A 21,935-nucleotide genomic window follows, 5' to 3' on the forward strand; every position below is an offset into this window, starting at 1 on the left:
CCTAAAAAGTGCATGAGTGCGAGCAACACCGCCCGAAGCTCCAGCACATTGATATGGCGTGCATCTTCCTGGGCAGACCACTGACCCTGAACAGTCCTGCCCTGCCACACCGCACCCCACCCAGAGAGACACGCATCCACAGTGACAGTCTCCCGGCGGGATGGGATGGTGCCCATTAGCACACCCATCAGAAGAAAGGCCCTGTCCCTCCAGCGGGACAGAGAGTGGAGGCACCGCTGAGACACCCTGACTCTCTTGTGCCTGTGCCGCTTGGCGTCCAAGTGAAAGTTGTTCAGCCACATCTGCATGGGGCGCAGTGACAGCAGGCCCAAGGGCACAACGGCTGAGGCAGCTGTCAGTCTGCCTAAGAGCCGGAGGAACTGGATGTAAGGCACCCTCTTGCCCAGTCTGAAGATGCGAAAATGGTGGGAAATGTCATCCAAACGACGAGGTGTCAGGTAGGCCCTCATGGCGACCGAATCTAGGACCATCCCCAGGTAAGTGACCTGTTGGGAAGGGTCCAGGCAACTCTTTCCGGTGTTCACTGTTAGGCCCAACCGGGCTACGTGGGATGAGAGGGCCACTTGGGCCCGGGACGGTGGGCAAACCAGCCAGTCGTCCACATATGCAGGACCTTCACGCCCTGTGCCTGCAGGGGAGCGAGCGCTGCCGCAACAACCCTGGTGAACACCCTTGGAGAGAGGGAGAGATCAAAGGGAAGCACCCGGAACTGATAATGTCGGCCCTGAAAGGCGAACCTCAAGAACTCTTGGGCCAGAGCTAAGGCCTTCGCCGGATCGTTGACAACTGTCATTCTGATCCGGCCGAAGGCTAGGGGCCGGCGTCGGAACTGCAATTCGTAGCCCTGGGTTAGGGTGGAAACCACCCAAGGGTCGGAAGTACAGGCAGCCCAGTAGCTGAGCTGCTGCTGGGAAAAACAGCCGACGACCGGCGGCCTCGTGCTTCAGAGCCTTACCGGCGCCCCGCAGGGGGCTCCAGGGGCCAGGGGGCTAGGCCCTGAAGTCGCCTGGAAACCAGGCGACCTGGGGCACGAAAGTCATTGGCCGGTTGAGTGGGCCGCTGGGACCTCTGCAGACCACCCCTGTAAGCCGGTGGCTGAGTGCGGCTGCTAGAGCGGCCCCTGGGCCTGCTGGGAGTGGCCACGGGTCTGTGAAGACCCGAGAGCTGCTGCCTGGTCTGCCTAGCTTGGGCAGCACGCTTCAGCGCCTCCAGGGCAGCTGACCCAAACAGCTCCCCTGGCTCGACTGGCACGCTACGGAGGACTCTCCTACATGTCTCTGTTAGTGGTGACTGTGCCAGCCAAACCTGGCGACGAGTCTGTACCAGAAAGGACATAACTCGTCCCAATTCCCTAGTCATTAGAACAAAGGCCTGCAGTGATGCATCACTGAGGCCCAGCAAAGAAGGCTCGGCTGGAGCCTGCTGCAGCGAGGTGGAGACGGCCAGCATTAGATGGGAGAGGCAGTTCCCAATACGACCCATGCGTGCCGCTGCGTCGTAGGCCCTACAGAGCAGCCCATCTGTGACCCTGCACTGAGGCCAAGGGCACCTGACCTCTGGCCTTAGAGCCTCGTCAGAAGCCAGAAACAGGGAGGCGATGGCAGGCTCAATGGGTGGCATGCCACCCAGCCCCGCCCTCGCCGGGTCCTGCATGGCAGCCAAGGTCCGGGCATCAGAGCCAGCGTGGCAGAGGGCCCTGGTGTCCCTCCAGCATGCCTGGAGCTCCCTCAGGTACTCCTCTGAAGGAGGAACGGTGAGGGGGACAGGGGCTGGGCTACGCCTGAAGAAGGCACTAGCCTGAACCAAGTCGGCCTGCGGAACGGGAATCTGCAGGTGCGCCAGGGCCGTAAGAATAAAGGCCGCCGTCGTCCTCCACGCCCTGCAGAGACCCCTGAGCAGAGGAGAGGGAAGCCTCCTCGAGCGGGACCTCGTCCTCCGTCTCTTCATTGAAGAGGTTAGCCGAAGCCACTAGCGACAAGGCATCCTCATACAGAGGTGCGGCAACCAAAGGAGGGGCAGGCGACACACTAGCAGCCCCTATACCGGTCCCTGGCTGAAGGGCCAAGAGGAGCGACTTCATCGTGTCCATGTCGGTAGCTAGCTGATCCACTATAGAGGACAACCTGTTTCTAGTCCTCCTATTGGGGGGTGCACCCATGGCCATCGCTCCCTCAAGTCACCGGGGACGGCCGAACTGATCTGGAGGAGGATGTGACAAAGAGAGGTGTCCGTTGGCTGCCGCCAGACGTTCCACCTCAGTGATTCTAGCCACTCTGAATGCCTGGGGCATGCAGCTACAGTTCATGCAGGCACCTACCGTGAGAGCCTCCCTTAGATGCTAGAGGCCGAGGCAAGAGGGGCAGCGGTCATGGCCGTCCTCGGGCTCAAGAGAAGCCATACAGGCGCTACATGAATGAGCCATTCTGTAGGTAGCCAGATGCAGCGTAGCCGGGAGCGGGTGCGGGAACACAGCCTTCACCAGCTACCTGCTTAATGGAAAGAGTAGAGCCGCGCCGCTACTCGCCAAACAGGAAGAGGGATGTAATTACACCCACGTTACCGGCAGAGGGAGCGGAAGCGAGAGCACTGCCTTCACCTAGCTGGATTAATACATAAGGCAGTTTAGCGTTTACCAGGAGCGGGGGCGAGAACACTGCCTTCACTGGTTGAGCTAGAGACGAGTGCCAGATGCAGCGTAACCGGGAGCGGGTGCGGGAACACAGCCTTCACCAGCTACCTGCCTAACGGAAAAACCAGGCAGTTTAGCGTCTACCAGGAGCGGGGTCGAGAACACTGCCTTCACTGGTTAAATTAAGACGAATGCCAGATGCAGCGTAACCGGAAGCGGGTGCGGGAACACAGCCTTCACCAGCTACCTGCTGAACGGGAAGAGTAGAACGGTGCTGCTACTCGCCGAACAGAAAAAGAGATGTAGCTACACCCACGTTACCGGCAGAGGGAGCGGGAGCGAGAGCACTGCCTTCACCTAGCTGGGTAAAATCAAGAAGCTTTAACACAAAGCTAAGACCAGAAAAGAAGAAGAAAAAACTCTGGTGCTTAGCCGAGTGGCTGCAGCCGCTACTGCTAACTAGCCAAACAAGAAACACAGCTCAATGCTAATGAAGTTTGGCACAACGCCGCGGCCAGAACAAGTACAAAAGCACAGCAAGGGCAACTCCTGGAAGAGGGAGCGGAAACACCTCCGTCACCAAAAAGTTCAAGCCCAAAAAGCAAACAGACAGTAATCAGGACAACTAGGCTGGGAGAGGGAGCGGAAACACTGCCATCACCAACCAAGCCGATACCAACCTGTCCGAACGAAGTCTCCTGGAGGACGGGTACGCCCGCGGCCCCAATTGGATAAGTCGCGAAGCTGCACACAGCCAGCTGTTTGCAGAGAATCCTTGACAAATGTTCCAACCGAACGAACGCTGTAGGCTACAAAAATGTAGCCACGGTACTCTTGCGCAGCGAGAAGATGAAAGGAACAGATCCTCTGACGATACCGGCTGATATAGCCGGTGTCACGTGGGTCACAGGTGACTTTGTTGTTATTGTTACTCGAGCTGCGCATGCGCACGATGGACATATCCAGTGCTAAAGCACCGCCTCTGGCGGTCAGTAGGGACGAAATAGAACCCCCATTTACACCCAAATCACCTCAAAGGTGGAGTTTTTTTGCTAAATCTGTCTAAAAAGGTCAAATGTCACTTGTTTTGCATCAATCTTGATACAGGGTAATTATTATATGTAGCATTTGGAAGCTGTTACATACATGTCAGTCTCACAATACCCACATACCCATCAATAATACTATTAACCAGATATTGCTTTGGTGTCATGGAATGACTTAATTATTACCTCTTTATTTTCAAATGATTACCCCAATATAAGTTGAGCTGTTAGGAAAAGTGAAACTTGCATTCATAGTAATGAATACAGCTTATTTCCAGGGCAATGCACTCTATAATGTACATTTAGTGCTGTAACTATCTTTCTGGACGTATTAATAATTGTAGCCCACTGGCTTTCAAGCAGGTGAAACTGTTGCCTAGTAACATCAGAAAGCAGAAGCCTTGCAGTGAGGAAGGCCACTGATAAGATGCTCACTCTTCGGTTAGTTAAACGTGTCTTCTGTGGACAGTTTACATTTAATTCTAGGTCTCTTTTTAAAATGTATTTTTTACATATATTTACAACATCTTTTATAATATTTGCAGCAGATGCCTTGTGCTATGTGTAGAGGCTCTTCTGTAACAAGAACAAATCATGGCCACCGTCCAACACATGTGATCGTACAGCAAGTGCACTGACTGGCATGAGCTACAATAGTAAACTGTAAATACAAACTACATTTCCAGCCATATCCTGTTCTAATCAAGCCTTCCCTTTTGACCTTTGTTTTTAGACATCTGTAATGAATGATCAAGACCTGAGTTATACTTTCTGCTGATACACATAATGAGGATGAAGTGTATTATGTACAGCTCTTCTCAGTATCACTGGTACAAACAGAGTGCGGAGAACAGTTGAAATAAAACACAGAAGTTAGTTTAGTGTGAAAGGTGCTTTCTTACAGTTTGTGAGTGCTGCTGAGTTGAGCTTCTAGGGTCTCCAGTTCACTCTTAGCTGAGAAAGGAGGGAACATTCAGAAGGTCAGAACAAAATCAGTTTTTAATAGCTTATGGTTTTTGTCTTAATGTTTTATCATACAAGAACATTGTTGCTCAATAAAAAACCCTAAATGAAGTTCAATGCAAGCATGTTCAATGTTCCTAAAAATAAACGTGTTGTTAGTCACCTTGTGCAAGGAACTCCTCCATCTTGTCTTTAAAAGGCTGCAAGTTGTCCTCGTCTGAAACCTTGCACACCTTCTCCACTTCTGATGTGCACACTTATTAAAAAATGCAGAAACAAATATCACATCAAGTCAAGGTGTGTGTGTGTGTGTGTGTGTGTGTGTGTGTGTGTGTGTGTGTGTGTGTGTGTGTGTGTGTGTGTGTGTGTGTGTGCGTGCGTGTGCGTGCGTGCGTGCGTGTGTGGCCATGCATTACTATCCTTGTGGGGACCTAAATCAATTTACGTAGTCACATGTGGGGACTCGTCTCCCTTATACGGACATAAGGGAGGTTCCCATGAGGGGAATCATTAATTTTAGGGTGAAGACTTGGTTAGGGTACTGGGGAACGTGCGGCGCTCCGTATGTACAGTAGGTGCACGTGGTGCACGGGCTTTCGGGTAAACCTATTTAAAAACTCCTGTAGGAAAACCAAAAAAAGTTTATAAAAGCCCTGTTTGGTCTGTGTTAAAAAATGTTTAAGAAAATACAATAAAAGGGATAAAAGAGAGCAGCGGCTGAAGCACAGAGCGTATGCGGCAGGGTTAAAACCTGTACTCCTGTACCCCGGTGGGGTGTCTGAGGCTGTGTCCCACAACATCTGGTTAGAATGTAAATTATAAATACATACATAAAAGTGCTTAATAGAATAAGTGCTTTTAAAAACAAGTACTATTAACAAAAATCACATGAAACTAAATATTTAAATATCAAACAAATATGTAAAATGGGTTAGGGTTAGGGTTAGGCATGTGTTGGTTATGGTTAAGGTTAGGATAAGTCTCCAGGAAATGCATGTAAGTCAATGTAATGTCCCCTGAAGTGTGTTTGTGTGTTTGTGTTTGTTACCTCTCAGGTCCTTCCTGAGTCGAGTCAGGTCTTTCTGAAAGTCTTCAAACTTCATCTGGGAAGACTGGAACAGGTCGTGAGGCTCTGGGAGGGGGTACACACACGTCTCTCTGCCAGCGTCCTGAGAGGGACAGACAGCAGGTAGTAATTATTGTCTGATACTGTTTGAAGTACATATTTCCAAGAGATGGCGGAAATGTGGTGTGTGTTGCATACAGAAGGTCAGAAATATGTGAAAATTAGGGACAAAATAGGCAGTGGACAAAGCTAGAAAGTAACAGTATGGCAGGGAGTATAATCGCTAAAAGCTTACCTCATCGAAGTGTCTGAGGTAGTATGCAACAATGTAAGACAGAAGACTTTTCGTACCGTCCTGCAGAGAAAATATACGAGTGGATCATTAACAGGAGTGGAGACGTCAGGTGACTTTCTGTAGCTCTACAGGTGAGGGAGGTCGGAGGGTTAGTGGTAACTGAAGCACATTTATAGTGGTGTAATGTAATACATTTACTCAAGTACTGTATCTTAAGTTTGATTTTGGGGTATTTGTACTTGGCTTGAGTATTTCTATTTGATGCTACTTATACTTCTACTTCAATACAATTTGGAAGCCAATATTGTACTTTTCACTCCACTACATTTATTTAACATAACTAGTTTCCTATTACTTTACATATTCACATAATAAGATAATACGTTTGGACTGTCTGTCTCTGTGGATGAAATATATGCAGCAACGCGTATCTCAGACCATTTACCGGTTCTGTTTACAACTTCGATCCCTTCTGCGGGAGTCGAATCAGAAGAAGAAGTTCTGATGAACCTTTGTGGGAAAAGTACTGCGGTGTGAATGCGCCTGTTGTCCAGCTGCAGTCGTTCTTAACCACGCATGGCATCCATGAAAAGTTTCAGTCTGGCTTCAAACCTATGCACAGCACTGAAACAGCCCTTTTAAAGAGTTTTTAATGATCTGCTCCTAGCCGCCGACTCAGGTACCCAAGCTGTCCTGGTGCTGTTAGACCTGACAGCTGTCTTCTTCTGTCCTGTTGTCACGGCTTGAACAGTCCGCAGGCATCACAGCCTCTGCCCTTGCGTGGTTCAGGTCCTACCTGACAGACCGTAGCTTCTCTGTGCAGCTAGGTGCCTTCTCCTCTGCTAAAGCCCCTCTTACCTGTGGGGTTCCCCAAGGCTCGATTCTGGGCCCCATCCTTTTTCTACTGTACATACTGACCCTAGGTTCAATTCTCACTGAACACAATATTCCCTTCCACTGCTATGCCAACGATGTACAGATCTATCTGCCTCTCAAAGCAAATGTCAAACACTCACTACAGCAGTTGATGGACTGCTTGATAGAGATCAAATACTGGCTGAGCAAAAACTTCCTCAACCTCAACGAGAGCAAGACAGAGATCATCTTTTTTGGACCCCAGGTTGATATTCTGGGCTCTCAATGAAAACATCCTCCGCTCTGTCATCAACCTTGGAGTGACCTTCAGTAGCCCTTTTAAATTTGACAAGCGAGGATTTGACTACGGTGCTGAGGTCAGCACCGTAGTCAAATCCTGGTTTTTTAAAATAAGACTATTGGCCAAGACAAAGTCGTTTTTATCTTTTAAAGACCTAGAAAGGGTTATTAACATCTTTGTAACCTCGAGGCTGGATTACTGCAACGCTCTGTATGTGGGTATGGATCAGGCCTCAATTAGACGCCTGCAGCTAGTGCAGAACGCAGCTGCCCGTCTTCTGACTGGCCACAAAAAGCATGACCACATCACCCCAATTCTGGCTTCCAATTCGGTTAAGAATTGATTTTAAAATCCTTTTATTTGTTTTTAAAGCCCTAAATGGGCTGGCTCCGGCATATTAGCAGAACTCCTCCATCGCTACACCCCAGCCAGAGCCTTAAGGTCGGCTGATCAGCTGCTGCTGATAGTACCCAAGACCAGGCTCAAAACCAGAGGGCACCGAGCCTTCGCAGCGGCTGGCCCTAGGCTCTGGAACACTCTGCCCCTCCATGTGAGGTCGGCCCAGACCCTAGGGGTTTTTAAATCCTCACTAAAGGCACATTTCTTCTCCCTGGCCTTCTAGTCAGAGCGGAGCACGACACCTGACTATTCCCTGTGTTTTTGTTTTTTATATTTCTGTTGTAAATGATTGTCTTTTATTGTGATTGTAGTAATGTGTTTTTAATGTACATGTTTGGCTCGACCAAAAATCGCTTTTAAAGGTGCAATATAAATAAAACTTGATTTGATACAAAATATAAATAAACTATGAAACACAATTAGAGTTTAAAGTATCCAGCAGCAGTATATACAGTAATTAAATGACCTCCACTTTAACAGCTGTGATGAACACATTAATGCAGCAATAACAAAATGCGGGTATTTAATATATGATTAAAAAAAGGGACATTAGCAGAATAAGTACTTATACTTACTTAGATAGTCCTTAAAGTATATTTTGATGCCAATACTTTTGTACTTTTACCCTTTTGATTGCAGGACTTGTAATTGTAACAGAGTAATACTACACTCTGGTACTTCTACTTTTACTCGGGTACAAGATCTGAGTACTCTGAGTACACCTCTGCACATTGAATAGGGGGGTCATGCACAGACTTTCCACTGATCATGGCAGCATTGAATTATATTTGTACTTATGTACAAAAAGAATGTGCAAGGCTGTAGTTGGACGCGCAGCAGAGATGTAATGATGTGTCGGTGTGTTTCACATGGCTCCCTCTCTACTCACGCTGCTCTTCACATCTTTCAGTTTGGGCAGGATGTCCAGGGTGAAGCCGTCAGCTTGACCTCTGGTTCGATTCCCACCATTCATGAAGTTACCGAAAGCCAGAATCAGACTGAGAACCTTCTTCACCGTCTCACTGTCCTGCAGCGCCTGCACAGACAGGGGGGGGGGGGGTCAGAGACAAACATGATGGGAGAAGGAAATGAAGTTTCATCCTGCACATTTTAAAATCCCAATAAATGATTGTTAATCTCAACATGAAAATAGAAGGTTTATAAAGAGGGCACTGTGAGCAGCATTTAGCTGGAGAGTGAACAAACAGACCTCAGACCAGGTTCTGACAACTTACTGAAAATCACATGAGAAGTTGTATATCCTTTCCCTGTGTTAGTGCAGTATAGACTTCAAATACCTTGGCTTTGTCCAGAGTCAGAAAATATAACAATTAACACGTCTAAAACTCTCTAATAACCCTGTTGGATTGTATGTTTAATATTTGAGGTGGGAAGTAACTAAATACATTTACTCAAATACTGTACTTAAGTAACATTTTTAGATATTTGAACTGTACTTGAGTATTTCCATGTTACGCTACTTTGTACTTCTACTCCACTACAGTTCAGAGGTAAATGGTGTACTTTTACTCCACTACATTTAATTTATTTAATACCTTTAGTTACTTCACAGATCTGGATGAATGATGTGAGATATAATCAAGTGTTAAATCAGACTTTAGTTCCACCTGGAGTAAATCCACCAGCTACCCTGCAGTCTACCAAGTCATTCAGACTAGCTGCACCTTCACCAGCTTTGAGAACACTTTCATGATCAATCATTGTAAAACATATCAAACCAAAATCAGCAACATTTACAGCAATCTGACACCCTCATCAGCACCCCCACCTCCCCTCCAGGCTCCCCCCTTCACCTCACATCCCCTGTCCCACTTCTCCCCTGTGACCCCCATGCAACTGTCCGACTTCATGACTGGAATTAACTCCACCTGCACACTTGGCCCAATGCCCTCCAAATGTGTTAAAGAGAGCCTCCCTGCCATCTCCCAACTCATAGCCACTACCATTAACTCCTCCCTCAGATCTGGATCAGTTCCCCCCTCTCTCAAAGACCTGGACTCACACCTGACACCGTGTCCAACTTCCGGCCCATCTCAAATCTCCCCTTTCTGTCATCAAGACTTGAACGTGTCGTTGCCTCACAACTTAAATCCCAACTCAGCTCCAATTACCTCTTTGAGCTTTTCAATCCGGTTTCCGATCAAAACACAGCACCGAAACAGCTCTTCTGAAAATCACAAACGACCTCCTCCTCTCCTCTGACTCCGGCAACCTGAACATCCTCATCCTCCTCGACCTCACCGCAGCATTCAACACCATCAACCACACCATCCTGCTGTCCCTCCTCGAATCATCACTCAACATCACCGACACTGCACTCTCCTGCTGAAATCCTACCTCAGCGACAGACATCAGTTTATCAACATCAACAACTGCTCCTCCTCCACTGCTCCTCTGTCCCAAGGCGTCCCCCAGGGTTCGGTGCTAGGCCCCCTCCTCTTGATCCTCTATATGCTCCCCTTGGCAAAATAATTAGTCGCCACAACCTTCAATTTCACTGCGACGCCGATGACATCCAACTTTATATCTCAACAAAAACCATCACCCCCACAACACACTCCACTCTCACCAACTGTCTCTCAGAAATAAAAGCATGGATGCAAACAAACTATCTCCAACTGAACAGTGCCAAATCAGACATCATCATCGGCCCCCCATCCCGTATCAAAGACATCCAGAATTTCAACTTCACCATTGACAGCCACACTCTATCCCCCCCCCCCTCACATCCGCAACCTCGGAGTCATCTTCGACAGTCAGCTCAAATTCAACCACCACATCAATCACATCACCAGGACCGCCTTTTTCCACCTCAAAAACATTGCCCGTCTCCGCCCATCACTCTCCTCCTCCGCTGCTGAAACCCTGATTCATGACTCGACTACTGCAAAAGCATACTGCTCTACGGCAGGGGTGCCCAACCTTTTTTGAACCGAGAGCTACTTTACCCTTCTTCGATAAAGCCACGCTCGCATTGCAGATGAGACAGATGGACTTTGAATTGGAATAGATACAAAAATGATCATCCTCCCACTCGGAGTGAAAATTATATATTTTAGGCTTTTTTGCTTCTGCCATAATTGCGGTCTTGTGTGTGTGCGGACTGTCACTCCTGTTGACACGGAGAACGTCAGCGAAATAGTGCCCACTGCCCACCAGCCACGCCCCGACACATGGGGTCACGCCGGGCCAATAACAAAGCTTTGATGCGTTCAAATGCATTATTCTGGCATAGGAAGATTATGTTATAGGACATTAACGATAAAACAGAATATTGTTGTTCTATTTTTAGACACATCTCGCGATCGACTGGTTGGGCACCCCTGCCACGGCATACCATCCAACCTCCTCAATAAACTCCAACATATCCAGAACTCTGCTGCCCGCCTCCTCACCCACACCCGCTCCCGAGACCACATCACTCCCGTCCTCCAGAACCTCCACTGGCTCCCCGTCCGTCAAAGAATCAACTTCAAAGTCCTCCTGATTACTCACAAAGCCCTCAACAATCAGGCCCCCCCTACCTCACAAACCTGCTGCACCACCACACCCCCCTACCTCACAGACCTGCTGCACCACCACACCCCCCCCCCCTACCTCACAGACCTGCTGCACCACCACACCCCTTCCCGCTGCCTCCGCTCATCAGAAGCCAACATCCTATCCATCCCCACCCACATCAATCACCGGACCTGGGGGGACAGAGCCTTCTCCGTCGCTGCCCCCTCCCTCTGGAACTCACTCCCCCAACCCATCAGAGACTGCTCTGACCTCACCTCCTTCAAAGCACTCACAAAAACTCACCTCTTCAATCTGGCTTTTAATGTGTGCTTGTTTTTGTATTATTTGACTTTAACGATATATTTGTTGTTCCTTTCTTTTCTTTTCACTATATCTGTAAAGCGTCTTTGAGCACCTGTAAAAGCGCCAACAAAATAAATCCATTATTATTATATCATATATATTATTCTGAAATGGACCAATCTGCACAATGACTACTTTTACTGTCGCTACTTTCACTATATTGTTCTACTTTTACTTGAGTATCATTTTGAATGCAGGACTTTTACATAGTATTCCTACACTCTGGTACTTCTACTTTTAGTTAAGTATAAGATCTGAGTACTTCTCTCACCTCTGGCTAATGGATTAACTTTGTGATTGTTTATAATTGTTGGTACCAAGCAGAAGCTCAGATCCAAACCTAATGTAGTAATAACATGTAAGGATGGCACTTCTCTGCATAAAGTTGATAGCTTTAAATATCTTGGTGTATGGCTAGACTCTAGTAGTAGTAGTAGTAGTAGTAGTAGTAGTAGTAGTAGTAGTAGTAGTAGTAGTAGTAGTAGTAGTAGTAGTAGTAGTAGTAGTAGTAGTAGAACCTTTATTTATCCAGGAAAATCAATTAAGAACAAATTCTTATTTACAATGGTCTTGGTTGTCCTTTTCGTACACATCACTGCACAATGTATAACCAACTGAAATGGCCTTCTTTAAATGTAAGAAGACACACGCATTGGCTTCAGCTGATATTTAAATGCATTTATCTTAACTATCCCCCTTATTTAAAGCAGTATTTTGTACCCTACTCACCAATTCATCAAGTTAGACATTCTGTTCAGATTTATTTGTTGGCTTGGCAACTGGAAGGGCACCAGTTCAAGTCCCGGAAAGAGTGCTACCGAGGTGTCTCTGAGCAAGGCACCGTTCCCTACACTGCTCCCCGGGCGCCGTACATAATGGCAGCCCACTGCTAGGATGGGTCAAATGCAGATAAACCGTTTCGTTACATGGTACCTGTACTACGTAACGACAATAAGTTGAATCTATCAATCTATTTCTCTGTCCCCTCTGCAAAAAAAATGGATTGTCAGCAGAGCGTTCATGTTCAAAGCCCCAACTGACTGGAATACTTTACCTGCTGCTATTAGATCTCTTGCATCATTGGGTTTATTTAAACATGCATTGTCATCTCACTTTCAACTGGTCTGTACTTGTTATTAATGAAACTGATATTGATGAAACTGAGTTGCTCGTCTGTCTCAAATTGCAATGGTTGTGTGCATTGCTTGAATTGTACTTAACAGACTGTACGTGGTTTGTCTTGTGTGTCATGTTTTGCATTTTGTCTTTTTGTTTATGTGTCTATAAGTTGTTGCTGTTGTCGGGACCCCCTTGAAAACGAGATGGTGCATGACAAGGGGTTTATCTCAATGAATAACATTTCTATATATATATATTTCTATATAGTTACAGCAGGTACATTTTCTTTAAATCAAATGTCTTTTGTCTGAACACTGAAAATAAGAATACATTTAATTTGATTTAATTAAAACAACATGTTTATCAGGGAGGCGTTAGTAGGTTTATTTTAAAATATCAGACTGATCCAGGCTACGTTTAGGAAAATAAAATCAGAGTTAATATGTCTGTTTCTTACGTGAACTCAGTCACACACATATGATAACGACCTACCAAGCTAGTTAGGGTTAGCGCTGTGCCACACATTGATTTTCCCAATGACAACTGAAAACATTCCAAGTGTGTCGGCTTTCTGCAGACATTGAGATACTATATTTCATTACTTTGGAGAGATTGACTCACCAGGCATACTCTCTGCAGAGTGTCCAGTTTCTTCGTTATGGACGACGTGCACTCGTGGAAGCTAGACTGGAAGATGATGCAGAAGACTCTGGAGGAGAAGTTTGGGATCAGAGAGAGCTGGTGGAGGAACCTGCACCACACGAGGAAACAGCGATTACACTCAAGTCTTCTTCACCATCTCTCCACTCGTTATTCCCTCCTGCTGTTTCACACTGTTTACAGAATGATACGCAGCCTGGCGCTACGTCTGATCATTGTGTACAGCAGAAGTAGTAGAACAACTCACTGCTCAGGTTTGTCCAGGGGTTTGGCGTTCTCCTTGTCTTTTGATGACTTGATGTGCTTTTCTATCTTGTCCAGCTCATCCTGTTGTGCCCTCTGAGGGGGCGACACAAGAGACCACCCAACAGAGCAGATGAGCTTCAGAGTCTGACCATTACATAAAATACAGACAGCATGTTCAATCATATGTAATCAAAGATATATCCTGTGTTCAAATTGGACTGATGTATGCCCTACAGGTTTGATTACATGAGTGCTAAAGGACTGTGTTAGCATAAGCAACCTCTGAGCAATGTACAACCAGGACTCACATGCTCACATCCCCAGCGCAGACCAGGACTCACAGCTGGACCCCGGAGTGGTTCAGATTCTATTACAGACAAGTGAGATAAAGTGTGTGACTCACATTTTCATACAACGCCTGCAGGGTCTCCAGGTCAACTACGGTGTTGTCCAAGTTCAGGATGGCTTTAGGACAGGAAGAAAGACACACACAAATAATATAATACTTTATACCAGCAACGGTTCAAACATGATAAACTGGCTCCAAGCACAGAGCAGCACAAATAAACGTGTGCTTTGGAGTACACTTCATACCCAAACCTAAATGAATATGTTCCCCAAAAATATTTATACAGATATGGTATGAATATTTTTGCTTGAGAACATAAATTCTCTCAACTAGGTAAACTGGTCTCTGACAGCGGAGTGTGTGGCTAAATGACCAGGCGACCCTTTCCTCAGTGTGGCATACACTTTTATAATATTCCATGTGGAATTAGAATTATTGATATCAAGCGTTCTCAAGTGTTATGAACTCACCATGCTGGATATCTTTCATATCAAGATGCAGGGAGGACATGAGGATCCCTACTGCCTGGGAACGCTTGTTGTTCAGGAGCTTCATAACCTGAACAATATGAATAATATTCACAATGAATGACAACAAAAGACTGAGAGGTAGGACCATACATCTGCACTGCAAAGTATGTATGTTTTTGTATGTGCTTTCCTAAATTATAAACATCTTTCATATATCATCAAACTTGTTTTTACAGAATAAAAGTAAGATTCAATGTGACATTAATAAAATAGATAATAAGCCATATATCACTTTTTCATTTTAAGAAATACAATAGAAATCTGAGCTCCATGCCCGGTGTGTAACCCAGGTGAGCTCACCTGTTTGGCCTTGGACTTGGTGATGGTGTCAGAGAGCGGCTGCTTCTTCTCCTTCACGGCTGTTTTGGAGAACAAATCTACAAACTCCTCAAAGTCCATTTCAGGCTCATCGATTGTGTCCCACACCAACGAAGAAGAAACCTCCCTGAGAAACACAGAAGAGCACTTACATATTGTCATTTTTTTAACAGTAAATATTAATACATAGTTTAACTGGCCTTAAAAAGGTGTTGCCGTTTTGAATCGATTGGAATTATTAAATGTGTAGGTTTACTAAGATAATAAGAATCATGATGTATCAAAAGTTTGATGATATATGAAAGATGTTTATAATTTAGGAAAGCACATACATATATAAAAACAAACTGCCTACTATAGAGTAGGCAGTTTTATAGTGTAGCTTGAAATGAGCTTTGTACATGGAATGTATTACAACTTTAACTTGTAAGTGGCTAAAGGCTGTACTGAACTCTAATTAATAATTTCACTTCATATGTTTTTGATCAAGATCCTGCCGCTTCGCGTCGGGCTCCTGATCAGCCTGTTGGGTGTTCTTTTACCCATAATGACCGCCTCGCTGCACATTATCCCTTACATATTATACCAACATCACTCCATAAGTATACCCATATTACACACTAACACACTTATATTACACCCGTGTTACACTGCGATGACACCCATATTTTACCCATGTTAAATTATTATTTCATCTATTACACTATTATGAGTCTCACATTACACCCATATTTCAACTGTCTTACACTTGCAGTACTCCCATTCTATATTTCACTGTATCCCCCAGGGTACAGACACCTTTTAAGGGTTAAATAGATTTGGGCTTGAATGGTCAGTAAACTAAACAATCTGCAGCATCATCTTCTACACCACCCTTACTTTTTGGTGGTGAGCTGGATCCTGGTCCAGTAGAGGGGCTTCATGGGTCTGGGGGGCTCCACCAGAGCCTTCCTGGGGGGCTTCTCCTGCATCAGGCCCAGAGCGTACAGCCCCATGGGCAGAGGAGGAGGCAGCGAGCCCAGAGCCCCGGGGGGAGGGGGTGGAGCACACATGCCTCCCGGTGGAGGAAGGGGGGGAGGAGGCCCGCACCCTGGAGGTGGAGGTGGAGGAGGTGGGGCTCCCATTCCTGGTAATGGAGGAGGAGGTGGAGCCATGCCACCAGGGAGAGGAGGAGAGGGGTGGGGGTGGAGCAATACCACCAGGAAGTGGAGGTGGAGGTGGAGGACATGCTGAACCAAAAGGTAATGGAGGTGGAGGTGGAGCCATGCCACCAGGGAGAGGAGGAGGGGGTGAGGGTGGAGCAATACCACCAGGAAGTGGAGGTGGAGGACATGCTGAACCAAAAGGTAATGGAGGAGGAGGTGGAGCCATGCCACCAGGAAGTGGAGGTGGAGGTGGAGGACATGCTGAACCAAAAGGTAATGGAGGTGGCATTAAGCCTCCTGGTAATGGTGGAGGGGGAGGTGGTGGAGGAAGCGGTGCCATAATCTGTCCTGGTGGAGGTGGAGGTACTGCTCCTCCTGGAAGTGGAGGTGGAGGGGGGGGCTGCAGCTGACAGAGACACTGAAAGCCTTCCTGCCTGGGTGGAGGCTGCGGGGGAGGGTCCGCTCCACCCGGCTCACTGCAAGGCACTTTGAACTTAAAGCTGTCCTCCATGGGAGAGGTCTGCACCGACTTGGCCTCCAGCCTCCCCGCAGCTACAATGGTTTCAGTCTGCAGGTGAGCGTCACACACCGCCCTCAGCAGCCCCTCCTCTCCGCCCACCTCCCGGTCTGTGGTGGAGGGGGGGGGTTTCACAGTGTCCAGGGGGGGCAGCTGCTCCAGCTCAGCGATCTTGGTCCTGAGGGCCTCGATGGTCTGCTCCAGCTGCTGGATCACGTTCAGGTGTTTGGCCTTCAGTTTCGCTGAAGGAAGGACATACTCCTCCTGCTCATATAAACGAACCAAAACACAAATCAGAGATGTTTCTTTGTGTGAAATCTGTTGATTGGCGAATGTAGAAATCACTCCTTTACATCCGAAATGATCACTGGTACATTCAGAAGTTAACGCTGACCCGATGGGACTAATCCATGTATCTGTAGGATGTATTCATAATATCTACGAGATAACACATGAATGAATAGCTTTGAACACCATCCGACCACATGAGGCAACCAGTGCTCCTCCTATTGGAATATCTTGAGAATAAAGAGAAAATATTTTATAATGAAAATAAAAATATAAATTTATGACATGATGCTTTAAATTATTTCAGCCTCAGCTTTATGTAAAGATAAAGAAAGAGACTGACCTCATGGCTCTCCTTCGGTTGTTGAGTGGCCAAGATGGCTGCTTGGTGTTCTGAACAGAAAACACATCAGCCGGTCAGCACAACACAGAACCACAGAAACACTCTTCAGACGGCTCACAGGTCTTCTGTCGGCCACTGTGACGGTATCACTGTGTGTGTGACATAGGATTGTTTGTTTTCTGGAGTTTTTCTCCACTACCACACCATCAGAGGGTTTTCACATATTTCCGAACCCAACGTTGACCTGTACATCACTGCAGGATGGTGAGAAGTCAGAGCATGACTTGTCAGGAAAGAGAAAATGTCTAGGTGCTGTAAAGATAGTTTTTACACAAGTAATAATAATAATAAATTATATTATTATTTATTGAACTCAAAGATGCTTTACAGTATAAGGGAGGGTGTACAAACAAGGACAAACAAAGACAGTCAACAGGAAATGGATTGATGGGGGAGGGGGGGTGTCTTATGGATGGACAGAGGTGAACATATATGTTTTGAGGCTGGACTGGAAGAGAGTGAGGGACTCGGAATCAAGAAGATCTTGGGGAAGGAATTCCAGAGCCTGGGATCTGCCTCAGAGAAGGCTCTGTCCGTGCTGCAGAGTTTAGATTTGGGAATGGATAGCACCGGCTGCAGTGGATCTGAGGGATCGTTGGGGTTGGTAGGGGGTGAGAAGGTTGGTGAGGTAGGGGGGGGGGGGGTCAAATGGTGGAGGGCTTTGTAGGTGAGGACCAGCATTTTGTAATTGATGCAGTGGGAGACAGGAAACCAGTGAAGTTCTTTGAGGACTGGGGTGATGTGGTGCCATGACTGGGTGTGTGTGAGGAGTCGTGGGGCTGTATTTGAACCAGTGATTACATTACAACAGTGCTTCTCAAAGTGTGGTCCGCGGACCACTGGTGGTCCGTGAGCGCCCCCTAGTGGTCCGTGAGTATATTGGTAAAATTTCACATTTGAAATAAATAAATACATTTGAGTTTTCCGCACTCTCGCGGGAATATCTCCGCAATGGAGCGAGCTTAAGTTTCACTTTCAATTGCATGATATAGCCCAGCGCAACACCTGCATCACACATGTTGCCACTTGTTGGTACTATTTCCATGCGATTTGTAATCTGTTCTAGAAAAACGATGTGATTTATGATATTTGTGGAGTTAGGTGGTCCGCGAGTGTTTTTTTATTGGTTAAGTGGTCCTTGATATGAAAAAGTATTATTTGTGATACATGATGCAATGCATAGCCTACTGTACAGTATATATAAATATTAAAACATTGGACGTTATACATATTTTATGATTAGAATGTCCTTTTCTGTTTTTGTGTTTTTGTGTTTTTGTGTTTTTGAATTACTTAAGTGGGTTTCATGTCACACCATGCAGCTGTTAGGTGGCGTCTGTGTTTTTGGAGTGTTAACATGTTTTGCCTGAAGGTATATGTGTTTATTATCTAAGGGTCAGTTAAATATGCAGAGCAGAAGAGAGATCAGCCGGACACACTTCTCTGTGTTCTGTGTGTTCCCTTGCACAAGCCTTTATATTAAACTGTCGATGTTGTTAGACATCAGTTCCAAATTCCAGCAGCTTCTTTGTGTTTTCCAATTGTATTGCTCAAGGGAAATCCCATCACAAGTGTCTCTGCGGGTTTAATCTGTGGCACTCAGTGAAGAGTTTTTAAATTGGTTTGTATGTACATGTACATGAAAATGAACTGCACATGTAGCAAAAAACACGTTGAGCTGCACTCACTCAATTATTGGCACACCTAACATCTTGGATAGATTTAGGAATTTCATATGAATTTGTTGAAGAAAGATGAGTTATTAATCAGAAGAGATTTGAAGCTGAACAGAAGGTTAGTATAGAAACAGAGATGGGGTCAAGCATGAGTAACTGGACCCACTAAAGTGTTATCAGACAGAGAGATAATACTAATGAATAGTACTGAAGGACAAAATGTATCAACACATTCAAATTCAAATGGTATATAAAAAAGTATTTGTTTTTTGTTATCTGCTGAAATGACAAAATACAATACCATAAACAAAAGAGTATTCTGACCACCTGAAGCACTGTTACACTACCTGCCAGCATGTCTTCATCCACACCTCTGATCCATACACACATTCATTCACTGATGAAGGCAAGGCAAGGCAAGGCAAGGCAAGGCAAGGCAAGGCAAGGCAAGGCAAGGCAAGGCAAGGCAAGGCAAGGCAAGGCAAGGCAAGGCAAGTTTATATAGCACTTTTCAACACAAGGCAATTCAAAGTGCTTTACAAAAAATGAAAGACATTAAGCATTACAAAAGAAAAGCTAATAAAATAAACATTAAAAGGAAAAATAGATGGATAAAAGTTACAGTGCAGTTGAAGATATGAATAGGTGAGTCTTTGACATGCCAGCAGTGAGAGGTGAGCATTAGAGTGTAAAGTGAGTGATGCATTTAGCGCTCCCACGATGCTGCCAAACACCAACTCTCCATGTCACCATGGTGTCCCTGCCCTATCACTGCTATTTCAGAGAGCACTAATGTGTATGCGGGAAATTGTGTAATACAAAATAGGAGGTCAGATTAAAAAAAAAAAGTTAAATTAAAAGACTCAGCATACTTTAGGGAACTTAATATGATCATAGCCCCGTACCATCAATCTCAATCTGCTAGAAATTGCAAATCCTCTGGCTTCCAGGGTACAGAAATGACTACTCACTGTCAAAGAATAATTCGTCCTTACTCCTAAGATATTGAACCATTTCTGCGTGTTGACGTTTACGACCAACCCCCTGAGTCTGTTATCTGTCTTAAAGAATGGGAAGTCTCAGCTATTGTTGACATTACCAGTTGTATGGCCTCGACCTATCGTCACAGAGGGGTTTAGGACTGTGAGAACGCTGGCTTCTAAGCCCCACAGACAAGTGATTCAGTATTTACAGATGTTGGCGATATCTCCAGTGTTCCCAGGTGTTTACGCACCATCCCCCAATATGTGGATTAACTCTCTGTAAACTAGTTCAAAGGTCTATCTAGAGAGAGGCTGGGCGGATTTGACATGGCAACCCACCAGGGCAGTCAGACCTCTGGCTGTGTGACTTGTGATGTGAACAAAGCTCCAGCGCTCCTCGTGTCTCTCTGCGTCCTGACTCTCCGTCGCTGCAGAAGTTTCCCTTACACTTGATTGACTTCTAAAATGCCAAAGCATGAATATCCCATTAAGATCTGAATGGGATGTTCATTGGTTTGTATATACATTTTACAAAACAAATACAAAGGTGAGCATCCTTGTCTAAAACTGGGCCGATCTTCAGTGAATCTTAAGCACTTGGACACACATAACAATGGTTCCCTCGTGATGCTCGTTTCCACCCTGCCTTTTCCCCACTGTGTTCCTCTTTAGGAGGGAAAGAGACTCCATTTCAACAAAACACATGCGGCAGAATTATAAGACAAATACAATTAAGTAAATAATTCATCAATCTTACTGTAATACTAACATAAAATCAGTTCTATGCTGTTCTTTGTTGTTTGAAAAGAACAGTGTAACAGTTTTGTATCAATGTTTGACCTAATCAACTCGTGGTATTCCTCTTCAGGAACACTGAGCCTTTAGCTAACATCTACCTCTCGGTGCTGGACCTGTCGGACATTAAGAACATGTGCTCACTTGGGCTTAACAACTGTCCACACTGTGTATCTCTAGACTGAACATGAACTCAATGGATACATCTCTCAGGCTGCCACACCCACCACATCTTAACACATACTGCGAAGCATACACAGATTATAATACATGACAAATGGGACCAACACAAAGTAGACTAGTCCAAAAAACAAGATGATTGTCAGTGGATACAAATTCTGATCCTAAGTTCCAAACTTTGAGGGACTCACATAGATCTCAGCGTCTTTCCAACAATCTACTGACTACACAAATAAAGAGCTACCGTTGAGAAAGACTTATCAGCCCTGTTAAGTAGCCAGCTTGCGATATATATGTGTATATATATATAGATAGATGATGAGTTTGTGCTGATCTTACCTGCCTCTGTGGCTTTGAGCCCAGTCTTGGTGTCCCCTCCTGGTTTAACAGGAGCCCAGGGGCCCCTCAGCGGCGCCGGTACTTTCCCCTCCAGAGAATCCAGGGAGTGAGAGGGCTGGCTAACTGCTGCCCAGGTATACAGCTGGTCATGCTGCGGGGGGGGCAAATATTTGTACTTTTACTCCACCATTTAACAGTATGTTGCCTTAGTAACGATGCTGTGATCAAACTAATTCTGATTCACAGCATTGTGAGTCAAAATAGGAAATATGTCACACAGGGTTAACACAAAAAGGAGAAAAAATATACATACAGTATGTGAGGTACATTTAAAAGCAAGTACGTAGTAACAAGTATGTTTTACGTTTTTGTAAGTAGTAGCAACGAAATATTCATACGTAGGATAGAATAAAAAACATATAGAATTTTCTGAAACTGAGATTGTAAAAATATGTTATACTCTTTTCATCACATCCCACATCCTCTTGGACCAGGTTGCCCCTGCAATCGTGAGCATGTGCTAATGCATATATTGGTGAGGAGATCAATATACATGACATACAGTATAGGCTGTGGTATTGCAATGCCAACACGTCCACTGGCCAACACAAAGAACAGATAGATGATGTGGCGTCAGACCACCCTGCAGATCACAGGATATGTATGTGCAGAACCTTCACAACACTGATGATGATGATGATGATGATGATGATGATGATGATGATGATGATGATGATGATGATGATGATGATGATGATGATGATGATGATGTATGGTTGAATGTAATAGCAAACAGATATTTGCTTTGTAAAGACAAAAAATATAATCTGGTTCAGAATGAAGTCACTTTCTCAGATCTTCTGCATTGTTTCATTGGCCGCCCGTCGTGCATGCATGTTAGTGAAGGTGAGTCCCTGTGTGTCCCGC

The 21,935-nt window shown here is 45.6% G+C and overlaps 1 protein-coding gene across 1 annotated transcript in view; it reads right to left on the reverse strand.

Moving 5' to 3' along the window:
• LOC117464299 (formin-2-like) overlaps positions 1-21,935 on the reverse strand; it is a 46,571-nt gene that overhangs the window by 19,269 nt on the left and 5,367 nt on the right. Inside the window, 14 exon segments of the mRNA XM_034106669.2 lie at positions 4,599-4,650; positions 4,823-4,915; positions 5,708-5,828; positions 6,021-6,080; positions 8,465-8,611; positions 13,201-13,330; positions 13,487-13,578; positions 13,889-13,950; positions 14,305-14,392; positions 14,665-14,809; positions 15,562-15,861; positions 15,863-16,608; positions 16,976-17,025; positions 21,009-21,159. Of these exon segments, the coding sequence (XP_033962560.1) occupies positions 4,599-4,650; positions 4,823-4,915; positions 5,708-5,828; positions 6,021-6,080; positions 8,465-8,611; positions 13,201-13,330; positions 13,487-13,578; positions 13,889-13,950; positions 14,305-14,392; positions 14,665-14,809; positions 15,562-15,861; positions 15,863-16,608; positions 16,976-17,025; positions 21,009-21,159 (2,237 nt within the window).

This window comes from Pseudochaenichthys georgianus, chromosome 19, assembly GCF_902827115.2.
Source record: "Pseudochaenichthys georgianus chromosome 19, fPseGeo1.2, whole genome shotgun sequence".
NCBI classification, from domain to species: Eukaryota; Metazoa; Chordata; class Actinopteri; order Perciformes; family Channichthyidae; genus Pseudochaenichthys; species Pseudochaenichthys georgianus.